This window comes from Phyllobates terribilis, unplaced genomic scaffold, assembly GCF_046119375.1.
Source record: "Phyllobates terribilis strain yellow unplaced genomic scaffold, ASM4611937v1 Scaffold_9__5_contigs__length_417890890, whole genome shotgun sequence".
NCBI lineage: Eukaryota > Metazoa > Chordata > Amphibia > Anura > Dendrobatidae > Phyllobates > Phyllobates terribilis.
Window position 1 is genome coordinate 291,725,513 of NW_027362769.1, and position 21,714 is coordinate 291,747,226.

At 41.3% G+C, this 21,714-nt stretch overlaps 1 protein-coding gene across 1 annotated transcript in view; it reads left to right on the top strand.

Moving 5' to 3' along the window:
- The window catches only part of TMEFF2 (transmembrane protein with EGF like and two follistatin like domains 2), a 1,048,378-nt gene that overhangs the window by 778,233 nt on the left and 248,431 nt on the right, over positions 1 to 21,714 (top strand). The window contains exon 7 of the mRNA XM_073647876.1: positions 750 to 809. Coding sequence (XP_073503977.1) covers positions 750 to 809 — 60 coding nt within the window. The remainder of the gene's footprint in view (positions 1 to 749; positions 810 to 21,714) is intronic.

The window sequence follows — 21,714 nt, forward strand, 5'->3', positions numbered from 1 at the left end:
TCGCTGTGAACGTTTAGGGGATAACTTGCAATTCTGTAAATAAGCCGTTTTAGGACTCTGTTTGGATGCCACCTGGACTCATTTCCTTCTTTTTTTATTTCTGCAATTTCAGAAATTTTTGGCATTCTAGCCCCCCACCAACCAAGTTTTGTTTTTAAAATACTGATGTGTTACATGGCACATGAGCTGTTGGACCTCAACCAGGAAACAACTGCAATAACACTTCGCTCACACTAGCGTATAACTCGGACCAGTGCTAGGCGATGTTTTATCAGATATCACTCAAACAAGTGTTATTCTATGGGGCAGTGCAAATCTGCTATTTTTTTCTCATGCAGCATACTGTAATTGGCTTCGCAAATCGTGTTCAAGTCTATGGGTGCGTGTAAAACTTCAGACTATACTTAGATGTCATTCGAGTGCAGTCCAATTTACGCAGACAGAGAAAATGGAGAAGACTGAGAAATTAAGTTCTCAGTCTTCTCCACACCTGTTATGCGATTCTTTCAGGTGAGAGAATCAGATCACAGTAAGATGGCACTATGATCAGAGTTTGAGCCGAGTGTCATTAGCATAATAGAGCCCATTCTCTCACATGAGAGCATATACGCTCCTGTGACCCCGGCTAAGATACAGTATATCTGCATGTCAAATGTACTGACAATATTTATTGATCAATGGAATCTTAGCATGGCGACATATCAGCTGTCCATAATGTAGCTCCTGATGTTAATGTATTATTTTTTCAGAAAACACCACAGCAACAACAAAATCAGAAGACAGTCATTATGCACGGACAGACTATGCAGGTAAATGTCATTCTACTTTCATTCTGCAGTGTATTATTATATATAAGCTATTTTATTGGGTGCCTTATGCAGAGAAAAAATAGTGACTAAGAAAGGACATAATGTTCTCTTCTAAAATGGAAAACATCTCAAACATATGCAAGAAAAACATGATTAAAGCTCTATTTATTTCCTGCTCTGAGTCTTTAGTAAACCAGGAGAGTGAATGCCAGAGAAAATGTTGATTAATGATGATGTTAAACTAATTTTTTTAGTTTTGCAAAGGGTCATCCAGCGTAAGATGCATTTTCTGGTTTCCAGATTGTAAAAGGTTGTGCGTTACATGGGGAGCAATCAGGGATAATGACAGCTGCTTTGCTGCACCGTGCTGTAAAATCACAGTGTTGATTATAAGAGCATATTCAGAGAGACGTTGTTGTTTTCTTCTTAGTGAATGTCAATAATTTCTGCGCCATAATGATAGACTGCTGACCCCACAAGCTGCAGAAAGTAACCGGCTGATGAATTGTACTACAGGAAAGAGCCCACATTTACATCCTGTGCTTTATATTCATGCCGTAAATACATTCTTCTTCATAACATTAGAAATAAAGGAGATCATCACAGCATGAGAGCAAATGATGGCGGCTAAAAGTCATTGTTTGACAGTGCGAGAGAGGTCTTAAAAGATCAATCATCATGATACATCATATTATTTCTCGCTGAAGGAGTAGCTGGAAGAAAAGGTGGCATTTCCTGCTTGAGATACCATTCAAATGAGTATGGATATAATTCACACTTTAACTGTCACCTTTTTTTCACAATCAAAGATGCCTTTGTTATTTGTATTGTCCCTGGATATCATGATTATATTAGACAAGATCACTCATGGTTACACTGACTTACACTGACATCGCAATTGTATCATAATTTGTCCTCTGCGTCATTTCTCATTATGATTTCATTTTTTATCAATATTTGTATATTTGTCACATATACATCTATTTTTATCATCATCAGGTCATTCATAAGTTGTCAATTTTGTGCCTATTAATTTCTGAAAGAATATGGACATATTTGCGGTCAATATTTTTTTTTACTTAGTTGGATGTACATTGTATCTTATATATGCATCTAAATGGATTAAAAAATATTACCCAAAAGGTGTCCGCTTCCTGTAATATAGGCTAATAGCCTATGAGGCCTAATTTTTGTTATACAAGCTCCAAATCTGGTACATAGTGTGACAAAGTCACTGGTAAAGGGCTGGAGGGGAGGTATGTTTCCTTGAGGCTGTTAGCCTCAGTGAACTAAAACCATTAAGTTTCCTCCAGCATGTTATTTGTTTAGAGGGGTTAAGTCTATTTGTAAATGGAGTGGTTTTTTTGAATGGCCATTGTGAAGGGTGGGAGGTCATTCACTATATCTCACCACCTCAGGGTGTGGTCTGGGGGTGTTTAAATACTCAGCCAGCTAAGGCATTCAGAGTTCAGTGTCTGGAGAAGTAAGCTCCAGAAGGGAGCTTGTGTTTGTTCCTGAACCATGTGGAGTTGCTGAACTCTCAGCAGGCGAATCCCTGCTACTACAAGTACTGCGTTCTTTGTGTTACCATTTTTGCTTTGTTTTCCTGTTTTGCCCAGCGGGCTGTGTTTATTTTTATGGAATAAAGGTTGGTTTTATGCTACTTCATAGTAAACCATCCAAAGATTTAAAGAGACAGCACCTGTGTCTACTTCCATGTGCAGCCGAGTGAGCGATCTACCACAATAGTCATAGAGTTAAAGGGAATCTGTCAGCACATTTGCTATGTAAACTGAGGACAACATGAGGTAGGGGTTGAAATACAGAATTCAGCAATGTGTCACTTATTAGGCTCAGTGCGGTTGTTTACTTACAATGAAGGTTTTATTACTTAGTGATTATTATTGCCCAGACTACACGGCACATGCTTGCTAGTCCATTCATGCCCCCTCCTCTGATAAGGAGCACACTGTCTATACACAGTGTACATAGAGAGATTGGTGTGGGTGGGGTTAGCTGTGGTGTGGCGGGGTTAGCTTTCTCAACTATGCTTGATTATACATCTAAGAACTCTGATTTTGTCACAACCTCTGCACCCAGTGAAGTAAGTGATACTGTGACGCCCAGCTGCACTTGGTATCATAAATCCTAGAAGGGTGTATTGAAGGATTCCTCCACCAGAGGGCTCTCTAAGCATTCACACACCTCCACCTTCCACCTCAGACCACCATAGGGAGCCTGTTTGGGATATTTAAAGGGAAGGTGGAGCCAGGCAGCTCAGTGAGTGATTCAGTAGTTTCCTGCTCAGACACAGAAGGACTCAGTGCAGTCGAGCCAGAGCCTAGCAGTTCCTGCAGAAAGAGTTCAGTACAGTCTGTAGAGTGATTCCAGACTAGAATTCACAGAGCTCAGGATAGAAAGCTAGGAGTGTGCCGACGCTCTGAGAGCGGCGAAGAAGAGCAGTGTCCCGGATTCTCTGTGTGTAGCCTAGTGAGGGCCCTGAGCGGGGCCGAAGGCGAGTGGAAAGTGAGTAACATAGGGGGCAGAGGAGCTTAACCAGCTCACCCCGAAATTACAGCGGACACCGGGTCCGAATCTACGTGGATCTCCATGACCAGTAGAAAACTACCGGAACCCCTGGCGAACTACCTGTCCCAGGATCACCAAAAGCTGATACGTACCAGGGTCATCAATCACAGAGACCCCAAAGAATAGGGAGAGTGATCTCCAACAGAAGGCCCTACCACAAGGTCGGCAGGTGCAGAACAGAGACAAAGTTAGGCCTAGCTCCAGGCAGGTCAGAAACTTACTATGCAAAGGCAAGAAACAGGAGGCCCTACACCTGCTCACTGGGGAGGATCCTGAAATGCACCCTTCACCCTACAGTGCTCCGGGATGTGCCTGAACTTCCATCAGTAAAAGGTACTGAAGTGACTATCGTGTCTGTCTCTGTTCTTGCTCTGACCCGGCGGGTCCCGTCTGTCCTGCATCCTTACCAAACACCGCTGCCCTAAGGCCTAGCTCCACCTGTGGTGAGCTATACCACCGAGCTGCCTTGTCACCGGCCACAGCGGACTGCCGCAGCGCTGGTAAAAATCACCAGATACCACAGGTGGCGTCACGAACTTTCCCATAAAACTTTTCCCTTTTTGTTTTGTCCCTTTCTTTTTACTGACCGCCCTGGGTCACGAACCGGGCCAGCCACCGTGATAATTCCCGCAAGCAGCCATCGGCCCGGCTGTCGAGTACCCCACGGCCCAGGGGGCGCGTCAGATCTGGTATCACGAACAGGATTCCACAACCCGCTGCAACGTTGAAGTGTGTTGCCCGTTGCCACCGGGTACTGTGCGCATTTAATAAAAACTGTATATTTAACTGTGGCGAAGATGGCCGCCATTGTCGCGCTGTAGTGCGGCAAGAAGAAGGGCATAACAGCGCGAAACTGAGGGGCGTACCTGCAAAAGAGCGCGAAGCCCCGGACACGCCCCACGCATCGACGTCAAACCAGGAAGCGCCAGGTCCTGGAAGGAGCCGCGGTGAGCGCTCTAACGTAGGACGCAAGCGACGCAAGGTCCTGAAGAAGACCGTCACCTGCGGAGCTGCGGCCTACCGTAAGAAAAGAAAAGAAGGTAGGCCATGGTTCACTAGGGGGGTGTCAGAATGTCCGAGGAACAGCACAGCGCCGGATCACCGGTTAACGGCCCTGATGTGCAACCCGCACTCGGCGCCGAGCAGGCCGAAGCGGCCGCCCCATCAGCAGGACCCGTATCTCTTGTCATACCCATGGCTCTGAATGTCCACAAGGTGGTGGAGGAGAGCAAGTCCCCGCCAACTACGGCTGATGACCCGGCTGGGCCAGCCTATCATGGACAGGAGCACCAGAAGGAGCACCATTATTGAACTGCTGAAAATGTTTTACATGGTTAAAATGTTTTTGTTATGCAACGTTTAAGAATGTGCCTCCTATAAAGGGAAGATTGTTACTGTTTATTGTTGTTATAAAAATGTACTTCAGCCCGGGAGTGCTGAGCTTTGCTAGGGGGGAATGTGATGCCCAGCAGCGCTTGGTATCGCAAATCCTAGAAGGGTGTATTGAAGGATTCCTCCACCAGAGGGCTCTCTAAGCATTAACACACCTCCACCTTCCACCTCAGACCACCAGAGGGAGCCTGTTTGGGATATTTAAAGGGAAGGTGGAGCCAGGCAGCTCAGTGAGTGATTCAGCAGTTTCCTGCTCAGACACAGAAGGACTCAGTGCAGTCGAGCCAGAGCCTAGCAGTTCCTGCAGAAAGAGTTCAGTACAGTCTGTAGAGTGATTCCAGACTAGAATTCACAGAGCTCAGGATAGAAAGCTAGGAGTGTGCCGACGCATTGAGAGCGGCGAAGAAGAGCAGTGTCCCGGCTGCAGTGTGTGTAGCCTAGTGAGGGCCCCGAGCGGGGCCGAAGGCGAGTGGAAAGTGAGTAACATAGGGGGCAGAGGAGCTTAACCAGCTCACCCTGAAGTTACAGCGGACACCGGGTCCGAATCTACGTGGATCTCCATGACCAGTAGAAAACTACCGGAACCCCTGGTGAACTACCTGTCCCAGGATCACCAAAAGCTGATACGTACCAGGGTCAGGAATCACAGAGACCCCAAAGAATAGGGAGAGTGATCTCCAACAGAAGGCCCTACCACAAGGTCGGCAGGTGCAGAACAGAGACAAAGTTAGGCCTAGCTCCAGGCAGGTCACTTACTACTCAAAGGCAAGAAACAGGAGGCCCTACACCCGCTCACTGGGGAGGATCCTGAAATTCACCCTTCACCCTACAGTGCTCCGGGATGTGCCTGAACGTCCATCAGTAAAAGGTACTGAAGTGACTATCGTGTCTGTCTCTGTTCTTGCTCTGACCCGGCGGGTCCAGTCTGTCCTGCATCCTTACCAAACACCGCTGCCCTGAGGCCTAGCTCCACCTGTGGGGAGCTATACCACCGAGCTGCCTTGTCACCGGCCTCAGCGGACTGCCGCAGCGCTGGTGAAAATCACCAGATACCACAGGTGGCGTCATGAACTTTCCCATATAAACTTTTCCCTTTTTGTTTTGTCCCTTTCTTTTTACTGACCGCCCTGGGTCACGAACCCGGCCAGCCACCGTGATAATCCCCGCAAGCAGCCATCGGCCCGGCTGTCGAGTACCCCACGGCCCAGGGGGCGCGTCAATACATTCTTGGATTCAGGGTCTCTTTACCCACATCAGGCTGCTTTCAGATGAGGTAGCAAAAACCTGCTGACAGATTCCCTTTAAATAATAAATGCTAACTACCTCCAGCCACCACTAGCTAGCTTCTTACTGTTTACATGTTTAAATAAACATTATATTATATACAGTAAGATTCAAAGTTTCTTCTATTCAAAGTTGTCAGTATCCAGCCAGGCATTTATCATTTAACCTTGTATCTTTGCAAAAGATTTTGAAGTTCCATATTATAAAAATGGAGCTGCGACCTCATAAAAATAATCAAATAATCACATATTTTGTTCATTTTAGAGATCTTAATTCTAAACTGTTGTATTCCAATTACCGATCAAGTTAAGCATTGAGTATTTATGAAGGCATATAAAATACTGCAATTTAAAAATATTACTGCTAAGTGTAACCATTCCTTCCATATTTTGCTAATAAAATTAATACCATTTTTCTTAGACCTAGAGGTAAAAGGTTACCTTTAGCCAGCAATAGAGGAAGCTTAGACACTTACTGCAAAATGTTTTACTATTTATTTATTTAATACATACGCAGTATATATTTTAAGAGTATCTGTCACCAGATTTCACAATATAATTTGCATACTTTGTTAAAGGAAATCCATCAGCAGGTATTTGCTGTATATTCTGAGAGCACCATGATGTAGGAGCTGAGAACCTAATTCCAGTGATGTGTCAATTAATAGGCTGTGTGCTGAAGTTTCATTAAAATCAGTGGTTTATCAGCAGGAGATTACCACTGCAGGACTAGGTGTATTAAACCTCCTGGTCCAACCCTGCTCCCAACATTGATTCGCAGCTTTCTGTCAATGTACAGAGAAAGCAGCCAATCAGTGATGGGGGCGGGGTTATACAGAGCTCAACATTCTGCAGCGGAGAAAACAGTGATTGTATCAAAATGACAGCAAGCAACCCAGTAAGTGACACATCACTGGAATCAAGGTCTCAGCCCCTACATCATGCTGCTCTCAGATTACATAACAAAAACTATCATTATCTTTTTTATCCTAGTTATCCTGTTTGATTTCATTCATTCATAAAAAAGGTTGTTCAAAGGGAATTTATTACAAATTTGATCTTAGTTCCATTAGTTAAATGTAAGTTAGCAGAAGTGAAACAACTGAAGGAATTTATTAAAACCGGCTTGTCATGGGCCGGTCTTAATCTAGGTACGCAGGAGTGAGTTATGCGAAGTTATTAGGAGGTGCATCCATATGGGTTCTCATACATTTCCGCTCCAATTTACTAGAATTATAGGCTTAAATTATTATAGTACATTTTTTAAGTCATGGGTTTTTTAACTAAATCCCACCCACTGTAGCAAAAATTAAGAGAGCGATGGAAAATCTAAAAATAGTCCGAAGTGTATGGAGAAATGAGGGCTGTGATAATGGTTTCATGTTTTTCTGCCACAATTCTGGTGGACAGCCCCTAATAGATCCCTCCGTTTTATCTTTATTATTTATTTGAAGGTTGTGCTATTTTAAAGAAAAGTTCCCAGCAGTTGTCGATGTTAGAGGCATACACATCCTTCTTGCATTGTCTGTATATACAATGTAACATGTTGTAGGTTTGTGCTTTATAGCAACTGTAAAGAATAGAAGTTAATGGGCAGAAAAGTATGGCAGGATGATTACAGCCTCTAGGATGAAGGACAGCCCCTCCGGCAGAGATTAGAAATGTCAGGGGAGATGGATGCGTGACTTCATCATTACCGTATCTGTGTGTACAGTGTATAGCACTGCTATCCTGCCTCATATAGGTCTCCAGCAGTACAATGTGATCTGGCAGTAGATCATCTGCTGGCAAATGAGGGTTCGCTCACACTTGTATATAAATAATTGTTCCCGTTCCCATCCAGGCGAGTGGGACGATTTTCTCTCACTTGTAATCCTTGTGCTATCAGGGTGCAGTCCGTTTTTTTACTCAGCATCTATTAATATTTTACAGGACCATTTACAGTTTCCTATCTTACAGAATTGTAAGGTATCCGTAATAATTGGATGTTATAATGATGGTCCGCATGGCATGTGATTTTTTTTCTCACACCCATAAGATTTCGTAGTGAAATCGTAGCAGGCTGCAATTTTTCTCTCATGTCAATTGCAGATGAGAAAAAATACGCAGATCTGCACTGCCTCATTATAACATCGGTCCGAGTGCAACACTATTTTTTATCAGATTGAACTTTTCCGATTTAAATGCTAGTGTGAGCTAGCCCTACAGCCTGGGTCACATCAGCGTATAGCATTGGATGCGATAAGCTAATGACACTGGGCTCCAGCTCTGCTGAGAGTGTGAGCCAAGTGTCAGTGCTCTGTGCTCCGATCCTCTCACATCAGAGAATCGCAACGCAGGTGCGGAGGAGACGGAAAAAGTAATTTCTCCATCTCCTCCATTGCCGGTATCCATGGTAATTGAGCTGAATTTGGATCACATCCAAGTGCAGTCTGATTTTTCACGCGCACCCATAGACTTGTATGGGTGAGTGCGATCCGATTCTCGATTCCGAATCGGCATGAGAAAATAATCACAGATGTGAGATGCCTCATAGAATAACACTGGTCCGAGTGCTGTGCAATGTTTTATCGCATAGCTCTCGGCCATGTTATAGCCTCGTGTGAGTGAGCCCTAATGTTGAGATTGCTATGAGAGATGAGTGGATCAGACAAAATCAAATTTGCCAGTTCATGTTTCCCAGAATATTCGATTCACAAAAAAGTTATTCTCCGCAAATGTAATGTTCCTTATTATGGGATTTCTCCTGACCTGAGAACATTATAAAAGTAAGATGTAAAAAGAAAACAATCCTTACACTCAACCTCACCACTCTCTATCCCCAACCACTGTCCTTTCCTCTGTAACTTTGTCACATCGCATCTCCAGCCCCGTGGTCACTATAAGCTGTGACTTCCAACCATAAGCAGGTCCTGGGGTTAACTGCGCATGTACAGCGACCGATGGAGCATGCTGGAAGTCACGACTCAGTGTTCACACACGACTTTTGGCTGTGAGTAGGCCCTGGAACATGTGCAATGCTTTTCAGCTGAAATCTCCTCCCTAGAATTAACACGGGGTCAAAGATGTGTCGTCACAAAGGCATGGAGGACCAAACAGCGGCCAAAGAGCAGCGGGGGTGGTCGGAAAGTTAGGTAGTGAGGTGAATTTAAGTGATGTTTTTTAATCTTTGTTATGACTCTCCACAGTTCAGTAAGATGCTGGAAGCAGCTGGCCTTTATTTTGCTGAATTCACGAGGAGTATTTTACAAAAAATCTATATTCTCCAGAATTATTATTTTTGTAAAATACTAGTAGAGTTCAATTCCATTCAAATTCCCTGTCTACTCAACAAAGATGAAAAGAGAGTTGCAAAAAAATGTAATCCTTTTATGTGTGGAACAGTGGTCAGTGTTAATATGGCAATACCAGGATTTATTAACAGTCTCTCACAAAATCTAGAAATATTTAATTTTACAAAATTGATAAAAAATTACTATTGGTAACTACAGTGGTGGCCAAAAGTATTGGCACCCCTGCAATTCTGTCAGATAATACTCAGTTTCTTCCTGAAAATGATTGCAATCACAAATTCTTTGGTATTACTATCTTCATTTAATTTGCTTGCAAGGAAAAAACACAAAAGAGAATGAAGCAAAATCAAATCATTGATCATTTCACACAAAACTCCAAGCCAAACTTTAGCCAAAATAACTGCGACCAACCGCTTCCGGTAACCATCTGAGTTTCTTACTATGCTCTGCTGGAATTGTAGACTATTCTTCTTTGGCAAACTGCTCCAGGTCCCTGATATTTGAAGGGTGCCTTCTCCAAACTGCCATTTTGAGATCTCTCCACAGGTGTTCTATAGAATTCTGGTCTGGACTCATTGCTGGCCACCTTAGAAGTCTCCAGTGCTTTCTCTCAAACCATTTTATAGTGCTTTTGGAAGTGTGTTTTGGGTCATTGTCCTGCTGGAAGACCCATGACCTCTGAGGGAGACCCAGATTTCTCACACTGGGCCCTACACTATACTGCAAAATTTGTTGGTAGTCTTCAGACTTTATAATGCCATGCACACAGTCAAGCAGTCCAGTGTCAGAGGCAGCAAAGCAACCCCAAAACATCAGGGAACCTCCGCCATGTTTGACTGTAGGGACCATGTTCTTTTCTTTGAATGCCTATTTTTTTCCTGTACACTCTATGTTGATGCTTTTTCCCAAACAGCTCTACTTTTGTCTCATCTGACCAGGGAACATTCTTCCAAAACATTTTAGGCTTTCTCAGGTAAGTTTTGGCAAACTCCAGCCTGGCTTTTTTATGTCTCGGGGTAAGAAGTGGGGTCTTCCTGGGTATCCTACCATACAGTCTCTTTTCATTCAGACGCCGACGGATAGTACGGGTTGACACTGTTGTACCCTCGGACTGCAGGGCATCTTGAACTTGTTTGAATGTTAGTTGAGGTTCTTTATCCACCATCCGCACAATCTTGCGTTGAAATTTCTTGTCAATTTTTCTTTTCCGTCCACATCTAGGTTAGTTACAGTGCCATGGGCTTTAAACTTCTTGATGACACTGCGCACGGAAGACACAGGAACATTCAGGTCTTTGGAGATGGACTTGTAGCCTTGAGATTGCTCATGCTTCCTCACAATTTGGTTTCTCAAGTCCTCAGACAGTTCTTTGGTCTTCTTTCTATTCTCCATGCTCAATGTGGTACACACAAGGACACAGGACAGAGGTTGAGTCAACTTTAATCCATGTTAACTGGCTGCAAGTGTGATTTAGTTATTGCCAACACCTGTTAGGTGCCACAGGTAAGTTACAGGTGCTGTTAATTACACGAATTAGAGAAGCATCACATGATTTTTCAAACAGTGCCAATACTTTTGTCCACCCCCTTTTTAAGGTTTGGTGTGGAATTGTATCCAATTTGGCTTTAGGACAATTCTTTTTGTGTTTTTTCATTGAAGACAAATTAAATGAAGAGAATAATACCAAAGAATTTGTGATTGCAATCATTTTCAGGAAGAAACTGAGTATTATCTGACAGAATTGCAGGGGTGCCAATACTTTTGGCCACCACTGTATGTACAATAATGCTTTATGTGGACTTCGCATCTGTGTGTGTAGAAAAGGAATCATTCACTTTTTGGTTCTTGTGAACTTCTCAGAAATTCTTCGGATGAGTATATTTTGATAAGATTTATTACAGATCTAAAGCTGTCCACTTCATATAGGACGTTATTATACAAAAACATCGTGTAATATCCATGAGCATAACTTCATCATTTACTTTAAATTTCGTGTCAATTAATTCAACCTGAATAAAGTATCCAAAATGTAAAATTTTCTTGCACTACCTTTAATCCAGCTATCATCTAAGATTACAGAGTAAGTTTCATGTTTTTACATTTCTTGACCAAGAGAATGCTTATTGAAACAATATTCTGGTATCTGCAGTACAGTTAATGCCGTGCAGCAGAGTGTAAACCACTCCTCATCTGCTTTATCTTCTAAATATTGTAAAGCTATTGTCCATTTTAGTTTTTTTAAACAGATGTTTCGATTATTTTTTTTACCATATCCTTTGTTGCTCTTAGAATAAATAAGCTTTGTTCTATTTTTCTTTTTCATATAAAATATTGCATTCCTAATGTCAAGTTTTTCTCTTTTTTATAGATGTATTGATCTTAAAGAGGTTTCATTCACTAGATCTTTGAATAATTACAAGTTCCACAATTGGATGTCTTTACAAGTAATGTTCCTGTGCTGAGATAATCTTATAAATGAGCCCCTGCTGTGTACTGTGTAATGGCTGTGTCTGACCGTGCAAGGACATGGTCTGATCATATCACATCTCCTGGGCAGGTGAGGATGAAAAAGAGTATACAGACAGGATAGCATGGGATCACAGCTGGTGGTTTCTGTGAGGTAAAACATTTCTCTGCCTGTTTAAAAACATGTTTTACCTCAAAGAAAGAATTAGATGAGAACCCAGGGGTGGACATAACATTGGAAACCTATGCCATTGCACAGGGGCCCAAGAGGTAGGAGGACACCTTTCTATCCCCTAAGGAGCTGGAATTGTGCATGATGATGAGCTATTGGTCTGCAAAGGGCCCTTATAATGTTCTTGAACAGGGGTCCTCTTCTGTCTGTGTTTGCCAGAGTGCGATCCTGTGCTGTCCTGTCTGTGTACTCTTTTGTTTCCTCCCTTGTCCAGGAGCTGTGGTATGATCAGGCCATGTCCCTATACGGTCAGACACAGCCATTACACAGTACACAGTAGGGGCACATTTATAAGAGTATCTCAGCACAAGATTGTGGAACTTATTATTATTCCAAGATCTATTGATTAAAATGTACTTTGTGGGAAAGCCCCTATAGATAAACACTCCCATTTAATGTTTTATCCCCTGAACCTGTGTAACTGTATATGTACTGTTAAGTGCGGTAATATACTCACCTAACATAGTCTTCCTTAGTTTCCAGCCCCGCTCCAGTTCTCTGCTCACTCATGTGAATGCAATTCTGACTCGCCGGGTCACACTGGGGTTTATGTGTGACCCGGAAATGGCTTTTGCTATCTAAGTCAATGGAGCGTCAGAACGAGGCTTTATAGACTCATCATAAAGTGACTTCTGGGTCACACATAAACCTCAGTGTGATCTTGCAAGTTACAATTACAGTCACATGAGTGAGAAGAAGAATGGAGCGGGGCTGCAAACCGGGGAAGATGGCAGTCGGTAAGTATATTAATACACTTACACTACATGATATTTATATATTTACGAAGGTTTAGAGCATAAAGCATTTCATGGAAGTGCTTCTTTAAAGAAGATCTTTCACCAAATTTTTACGTTGAAATGGACACATGATGTTATAGTGGCTGCCAAGTGGAATAAAACATTTTTGTTCATTTTTAATTTTGCCTCTCCGTTGTGGCGATATTAACATAAAATATTTTGGCACCTAATGCGTTAGCTTTTGTTAAGTCTAAGGGAGTGTTTTCACTGGGGGCATGTCCTTCCCCTCCCAGTATGAGCTGTTATTTGATAACACTCACTTGGACTTAACAAACGTTAACGCATTAGGTGCCAAATATTTGATTGCTAATTTCTCAACAGAAAGGTCAAATAAAAAATATATATTTTATTCCGCCTGCAGGAGCTATTACATGGTGTGTCCAGTTCAGCGTGAAACATTTTGTGATAGGTCCTCTTTAATAAATTTATTGAATATTTGCCTGTCCATGCCCCAGAAAAACAAATCTAAGTGTAGATGAGTGTTGTCATTTGCTCAAGTTTACAGCATTATGTTAAATCTTAGGAATAGGTGGCAGTGCACCTGACCACTCTCACTAGGCCACACTCACTTTTCCGACAGTATTGTGAATGGCTTAAAGGGAACCTGTCACCAGTTTTTTGGCATATAAACCCTGCCCATTACCTTTACTATCAGAAGAATGGGGGTTCTGCAACCCTTTTATATCTTCAGATGTGCCCCTGCATACCTCAGAAAAAAGTGTTTTACAAGTATAAGACACTTTTTCTTTTTCTGAGGTATACAGGGGCACATCTGAGGCTATAAAAGGGTTGCAGGAACCACATTATTATGATCTTAAAAGTGATCGGCAGGGTTTATAAGTAAAAAAAACTGGTGATTAGTTCCATTTAAAAATGAAAAAGGATGCAATATTTTGCACAAAACAAATGCGCACCAAAATACTGGCATAAATTGCTGAATAACTCCCCTTCTTAAAATATTTTGTAGTATTGTAGTACAATGAATTTACAGAAAAATGAATCCAGTTTTCTCTTGATTCTCATTGTTTGTGAAATGGACATTTTATAGATTATTTTTTGAGACTTTGACATGACTGGTACTTGACTGGTGTCAGTGATCTGTGGAATCTTAGCTTATAAATCTAATAATTATCTCAGGCTTGTTGGATTCTGCATCGATCATGCTACATCCTATGAATAAACTGTATTAACTGGTTAAATATTATTGTAAAATACATAGAAAAATAATCTAGATGTTTTAGCATTGGTCTTTAACAGGTTATATTTATAAAAATTTTTGTCGATTCAATATAAATGGTTACCTTTTATTGCAGTTCTGGAATACAGGTCAGCATGCCAGATCCTATTTTGGTTCACATGGCTGCATGAATATATAGAAATTTTTAACTTCTCCTTGGACACAGCCATGAAAATATCTATTATTGACATGGTAGCCTTTCATATAAAGAGCTAGCAAAATAAAAAGCTTTACACAGCGAGGCTGATGTGTGAATTCTTAGTTATTTGAAGCGACATTTTAAAGACCGGCTCTACAGGTAGTTTCTTTTTAACTTTGTCTAAGAACACACTGTATGGTGTTGCATTATTTTAATACCACTGTAGATGCTTTGTTTCACCTGTAGAAAGCATCACTCCATCCACCCCCGTCCACCGAACGTGAATTTAAAAATGAGTGAGAGAGCGAAGCAGAGCTCTGAGATAGGAATAAATCTAATATTGTAAGGCAGCGCTACTTATTATCCTGGGGGATACTCGCTTGCTGCGTCAATCAACTCACATATGATAAGTTCAACAATGCTCAGCAGTTTATTAAACTCCATAAACTGTAGTTCACACACATAAAGTCAAACAAGCCCAAGTGGCAGACAGGCCCACTTGGTTCTAATAACAGCCTTCCGCAAGGTAATTATAAAGCAATGTCCATGTGAATGTCCATAACACAAAGAGTATTACCTTAGTCAGTTTTAGCTGCTTCAGTCCGCCACCACTGTGGCTCCAAGGCTTGACCACATGTGGTCTCCAGCCCTCCACCCGTCCAAGGCCACTGGCATCTCTCACATACTCAGATCCAGGCTCTACCCTCCAGGACGCTTGTGTGGCACTCCGAGGCTTACTGGCATCCCACACACACACACAGGGATCCAGGCTTCACCTCCACCGGAGTCCACCAGGATGCTTGTGTGGCACTCCGAGGCTTACTGGCATCCCACACACTCTCGCAGAGGGATCCAGGCTTCACCTCCACTGGAGTCCACCAGGCCTCACCAGGCCTCACAGGAGCGGTGTTCCCCACACACACAGGAAACAGCCTCGTGCCTGACACACGGTGCACACACAGGAGCTCCCAACACATAGGAACTCCTACACACCGGAACACACCCACACAGGAACACACAGGGTTTTTATATCTTGCAGCACACATGCACACATCCACAGATAGGACCTTAACTGATGTCAGAGTCATGTGTCCACACCCTCTGTGTGCATAAGCACCTGTGTGATGTCACGGTCATGTGACCAGTCAATTAAAGGGGAAGGTACATGGTCATTCAAACACACTGAACCATTAAAGGGATGTCTGCTACATCACAATATTTAATTATTAAAAAAAAAATTCTAGACTGACGGAAAAGAAGTGTTAACTAAGACATTATCAGATAGAATCTCTAGAGATGAGCAAGTTATGACCAGAACTTCAATTCATTCTTTGAACAGAAATCTTCAGCCCGTTTTGCTCTTAATAAGTTCTCTTTCCAGGTCAGCACACATGAGTTTTGTACTTTATTGTACGGGACATCATGAACGTTTCATCCATTCAAGAGTTACCTAAGAAAAGCAAAATATACAATAAATTTCTTTGAAGCTCTGGCCTATAATCTTTTGTCGTTCAGTGCTTCAGTGAACAATATGTTAACATAGCGAATAGCAGCCTGGTGAATCTACCATCACATCTTCTCTTCTCTGCATTACTGTTGGCATCAAATGAAATGTCTTTTTTTAATTGATGCAGTCCTGTTAAATTGATATACTGTATTTAAGCCGTGCTATCCTTGGCTGATTGATTTTATTGAGGCTGAGAAAATGGAATAAATGACAGGAGTGCACTGTGGCACTATGACAATCATTAAGCAGCAGACAGAAATGCTGAATTTCATTCCAGAAAGAAAGATTGGAACCTGCTCTTTATTCTATATTGGTAGATTCACCCAAGTAATAGGAAAAATTATTTTGCTTTTCTTTCCCCTTATTTAACATTGCTGCAAATGTGTATGTTGTTTGTGTGTTGCGTGCAGTGTCAGAGTAGACTGCCAAGGGTCCACCAGTATCTTTGGCTCTGGGGGCCCACTGTTCAGCTACATGAAAAAAATGCATTACCCTCATTCACAATTTACTATGTTTCTGTATAATAATTCACTGGGTAGTTTGGTAAATGAATGATTAGGTGCTGCCTCTGTCTGTACATAGTGAACCAAGTATATTGTGCCAACTCCTACTCATGTAAGTGGGGCAGGGATACACCCATGCATAGGGGCTCCCTGGGGGATTCACCTGATCCCCTATGGGCCAGTTCAGCCCTGGTTGTGTATATATAAATAATATGTAACAGTAGTAACAATAAAATCATCTGACTAATGTTGAGTAGGCCACCCTTGTGTAATTAAAACAACTCTGACTTATTAGGCATTGACTTCTCAAGACCACTAAAGGTGTTTTGTTCTTTGTGGCTTCAAGACCTTGCCAGCAGAAAGTCCTGTGGGCTGCACATGTTTTTCTAGCACCACCCAGATAAAGATCTGTTGATTTTATAGGCCAAGTGAACCCCTTAAATCTTTTTACTATTTCCAATAAACCATTTCTAAATAATTTTTTTGCAGTCGATATTGAACATCACTCTACCTCTGCTGGCATGCCTTCTTCTCATAATGCAATCTGGTGCCATTTCTTTTCAAGATAAGAGTATCACAGGTACCCATCAGTTCACCTGATTTAAAAGCAAAAAAATAAGTGATCAGTTCAAGCCACCATCTCCAATTGCTCCATGAAACAGTTATTTTGCTGAAAGCACTGTAAGTGGAAAAAAGTCAGCAATGTCATTCTGACCAATCTGCGACTAGCAGCCTCATACACAGTTTTGTGTTCAAATACTTTCTACCATAGGCAGCAATAACTTTTTCAGCAAGGCGTGCTGCAATATCTCTATTGTTTGGTTGTATCAGATGGGCTAGCCTTTACTCATCACACAGATCAGTGATCAGTGAAAGCAGTGATCCCTGGACTCCCACAACCAATTATCCTTCATTACCACACTAATCACTTATCAATGCATACTGAAAACAGCCTACTAGACCTGTTGATTAGACAACATTTGACCTATTAGACTAGAAATCAAAATGCAAAATGTGCCATAGTCTTACTGATGGCAATTGCTTACAACCATGTTCACATTTTTAAATAGACTTTCCAACATCCCAATATATCCCAGGATCACATGGCAAATTTTGATTTTTCTCATACAACTATCCTTAAAACTTTTCCCTATGGAGCCCTTCTTAGAAAAAAAAACAGAGCAATTGTCTTAAAGAAAGTGATCTTATATTGAAAGTATAGATAAGTGGATCAATTAGTGGAGGATTGTGTTGATTTTGAATTCCTTGAAATTCGTGGTTACACACAAATTCAAAAATGTAAAAATTCGATTTGCGGTTGGCAGAAAAATAGAAACCTTACCCGACACCATTCCCCACACTAGTGAAGCATCAAAGAGCAGGCAAACATCATTTTGAACTTCTGTGTGGGCCTCCGCATAATGCCCTGCAGCTATAACATCTGTGCGAGCCTTCTCATAATGCCCTGTAGCTGGGCCATCACTGATCATTGGTTCACATCGGAGCATATTGGAGCACAGATTGTATGGGAAAGTCAGTTTCCATTACCAGAGTCCATTGGATAAGTCTTTCTCTTATGTAAAGTGCAAGCTCTTATGGTCAGTGGGGTTCTCTCTCTCTAGCCTGTAGATTGTAAGCTCTTATGATCAGCAAGGTCTTCTCTCTCCTGTAGAGTCTAAGCTCTTATGGTCAGCAGGGTCCTGTCTCTGTTTCTCGCCTATAAATTGTAAGCTTTCATGATCAGCAGGGTGCTCTCTTTCCCGCCTGTAAAGTGTAAGCTCTTATGGTCAGGTAGGTTCCCCCCATGTGTATTTTATGAACAATTACAGGCTTTCCAATATTGAAATTCATGCAGATCAAATTTTGAAGGGAAATTCAGCAAAGTTAGTGAATTCGAATTTATAAAGATTAACTCATCTCTAATTGAAACCTTACCTTATGTTTCCTATCCTATTCATCAACAACAAACATTACTTATGTCTCTAATATCCGGTAGGAATAAGGATTTCTCAGCTGGAGCACCATGGAGGACTTGTCTAGCAATAATTAAATACCTGACCCCATTGGTCTGATCTTATTAATACTTATCCTAGGTCTAAGGAAAGTAAACTGTTTTCTCAGAAGGATATAGCAGGACTCAAACTAGGTGGGTGTTCCACCTGCAACTGCAAAAGTGTCTGTCTCAAGTTAACTTTTCTCTATACTATCAAACTTTAATGAACCATAGTAAATTTCATTCATGAACAAGCCAAAAAAAAACCCTAACAAACATAATTTTAACTATTCTCTACAATTACTCATCCACGGTAATAATGTCAGACAGTTGGCACAGCTGTGTCAATTTTGAGGTTGATTCAAGGGAGTTCTTTTGTGACTGCCCTAAGTGAAAGGAGGAGGGAGTGGTTCCACTATACTCAGTAGTAAAAGGGGAGAAATCTGCTGTGCTTAGTAGGGAAGGAAAGAGGAAGGGGGGGCTTAACCACTTCATGACATTTGATATACCTACCTATACATCATGATCGGATAGGGAATTCTGACCGATGACCTATAAGTACGTCATGACGATCGTGTGTGGCGCAAGAGCTGTGCCCGCTTGATCACCTACAGGAGCTCGGCTAACAAGATATCAGTGTCCCGGCTGTCATAGCCAGGAGCGGTGCCGCACCACCCCTGCCTGTTCAACCCCTTTAAATGTCACAATAAATATAGATTGCAACATTTAGAAGGCTAGGAGAGGGATGTGGCACCCTCTCCCGTTCGATTGGTGCCCCCACGACATCATCGCGAGGGCCCGATGGTCATCATAGCAACCCCAGGTTGTCATGACGACCTCCAGGTCTGCCAGAGACGGTGGCCTGCTTAGACCATGCCAGACGTATGGTCTAATAGGCTTCTGTCGGTGCAGCACTGGCTGGTATAATGCATTGCCATGCTAGTGCATGGCTATGCATTATATCAGTCATCAGAGTAATAAAAGTTAAACTCCCATGGAGAAGGCCCACTAAGTAGAAAAATATAAGAAAAGTAAAACAAAAGTTAAAATATATCCATAAATACGTATCTTTATGTAAAAACAAACACAAAATAAGTAATGTATGCATATATTTTGTATCACAGCTTCCAGAATAGCCTGATCTATAAAACTGTCATACTAGTTAACCGCAAAGATGTTTTCAATATCTATAAAAGGGACACTCTCCCTGTTAAAATAAACTGTTATTATGTTCCATATGGCAATAGTGTTGTTGATATATATCTTGGGCGCTTAGTTTTCATGTTGCAATTCATTATCTTTGATGCATGACCTACCATTGTCTCATATATCAGTTAAGTATCAGAACTTTAACTTTGTTTGTAACAGTCTTTCCTTCTTTTTAATTTTTTTTATTTTCCCTTCTGGCCATACATAGCACTTTGAGATAATCTGTATTTGACCATTTTTAAGTTTCTCCTTTATATTTAGACTATCCCTGTTGATTTATAGGATGAACCAGAGATAATGAGGATGAGCCTTCATTGAGCAGGGGTGCCACTTTGTATCCTTTAGGGTGCCAACCTCCGCGGTAAAGTAGGGAAGGACTTATAATGATTTAAAAGAGAGAGTGTCCCTTTTATAGATATTGAGAACATCTTCGCAATTATATTTTAATAATTCACGTGTACAGTGTTTAGTTGATGTTTTCAATGATCTAATAAAAAATTCGCTTTTAAGGGTATTTTTGTGAAAAATACATACATACCCCTACTATATGTATTTTGTAAAATCATACTAGTTAACCCCTGCAGTGTATCGTAAAACTATACTTTTTCATATTATCACCAAGAAAAAGTGGAATAAAACACGATCAAAAAGTTGAATGTAAATAAAAATAGTATTGCTGAAAATGTCATCTTGTCCCACAAAAAACAAGCCATCATACATCTCTGACAGCAGAGAAATAAAAAAGCTGTGTCTCGCAAAATACAGCGATGCAAAAACAATTCTTTTTTCTATAAAATTGTTTTTATTGTGAAAAAGCAGCAAAACATAAAAATTTTTATATAAATGTGGTATCGCTGTAATCACACTGATCCGAAAAGTAAAGCTCTCTTTTCACTTTTACCACATGGTTAACGGCATAAAGAAAAACAATTCCTGAATCCCTGGTTTTGTTCATTCTGCTTCCCAAAAATCGTAATAGAAAGCGATCAAAATCGTTATGTGCCCAAAAATGCTACCAGTAACTTGTCCCGCAAAAGATAAGCCCTCACATGACGCTGTCAGCAAAAATTTAGAAAAATTATCGCTCTCAAAATATGGCAATGCAAACACACTTTTTTTGCAAAAAAAAGCATCTTTTAGTGTGTGATAGTAGCTAAACATAAAAAACTATATAGTTCTGGTATCGCTGTAATCGCACTGACGCGAAGAATAAAGTCATCTAATCACTTATATTGCATGAGAAACAGTGTAAAAAATAAATTGAGCATTGACCTACTACTGATTTGTTCATTCTTCTTTCCAAAGATCATAGTAGGGCTCAGCTCCCATTTATCGGGTTTTCCATGTAAATCTCTGAAATACATCATTCAGACGGAACCCCAGGTGGAAGATTCCCTATAATGAGGCAGATGGAGACACTGTGGATGCAGTCTGTCGTATGGTTCGGTGGTGTCTATCTTTTTAAGCATTTATAAAAGAGCAGCCGGCCACAGTTTTGTGCACTTCTGAAAATGAGGACATCGCTAAACAGAGGCCAGACGAAGTTCAGAGTAACTCTGCTGCCTCATTATAGTGATTTGAGCCATCGGGGGTTTCATCTAAATCATGTCATTCGGAGTTTTAGAGGGAAATCCCAATATAAATGCTTGGCATAGAGTGCAGGATAAATGTGATCTCAATTGTTATGCTAAATGTTCCCAATAAAAGCTTCAACTCAATCCACAAAAAAAAGCAATTCCCTACTCAGGTCCGTCATTTGTCAAATGGAAATAGAGTAACATGTTACCATGTTACTGGTAACACAAAGGCTCAGGAAAATCATTTCTGTAGCAATGAGTGCCCTCTTAATTTACGGGTGCATGACTCCGTAAGCATGAGATGGGCATAATGTATGGGCACTACAACGTACTTGGTACTACAATGGCAGATTTGCAATTTTCACTTAGCAACATCAATTGCTGCTCGTTTCTGGAAAACATCCATGGCGTCAAAATCATCACTACACCTGAAAATGAATTCCCAGAGTGGTGTAATTTCCAAAATGGGGTCACTTATGGGGACATTCTGCTCTTGTGGCACTTAGGGACTCTGTATATGGAGTCCGCAAATTATTCTAGAAAAATCTGTGCTTCAAGAATCAAATAGCTCTCCTTCCCTCCTGAGCTCTGCCGTGTAGCTAAGCAGTTCTCTACAGCCACATATGAGTATTTCCACATTTAGCAGAAATTGTGCAACAAATTTTGGTGTAAATTTTAACCATTTCCC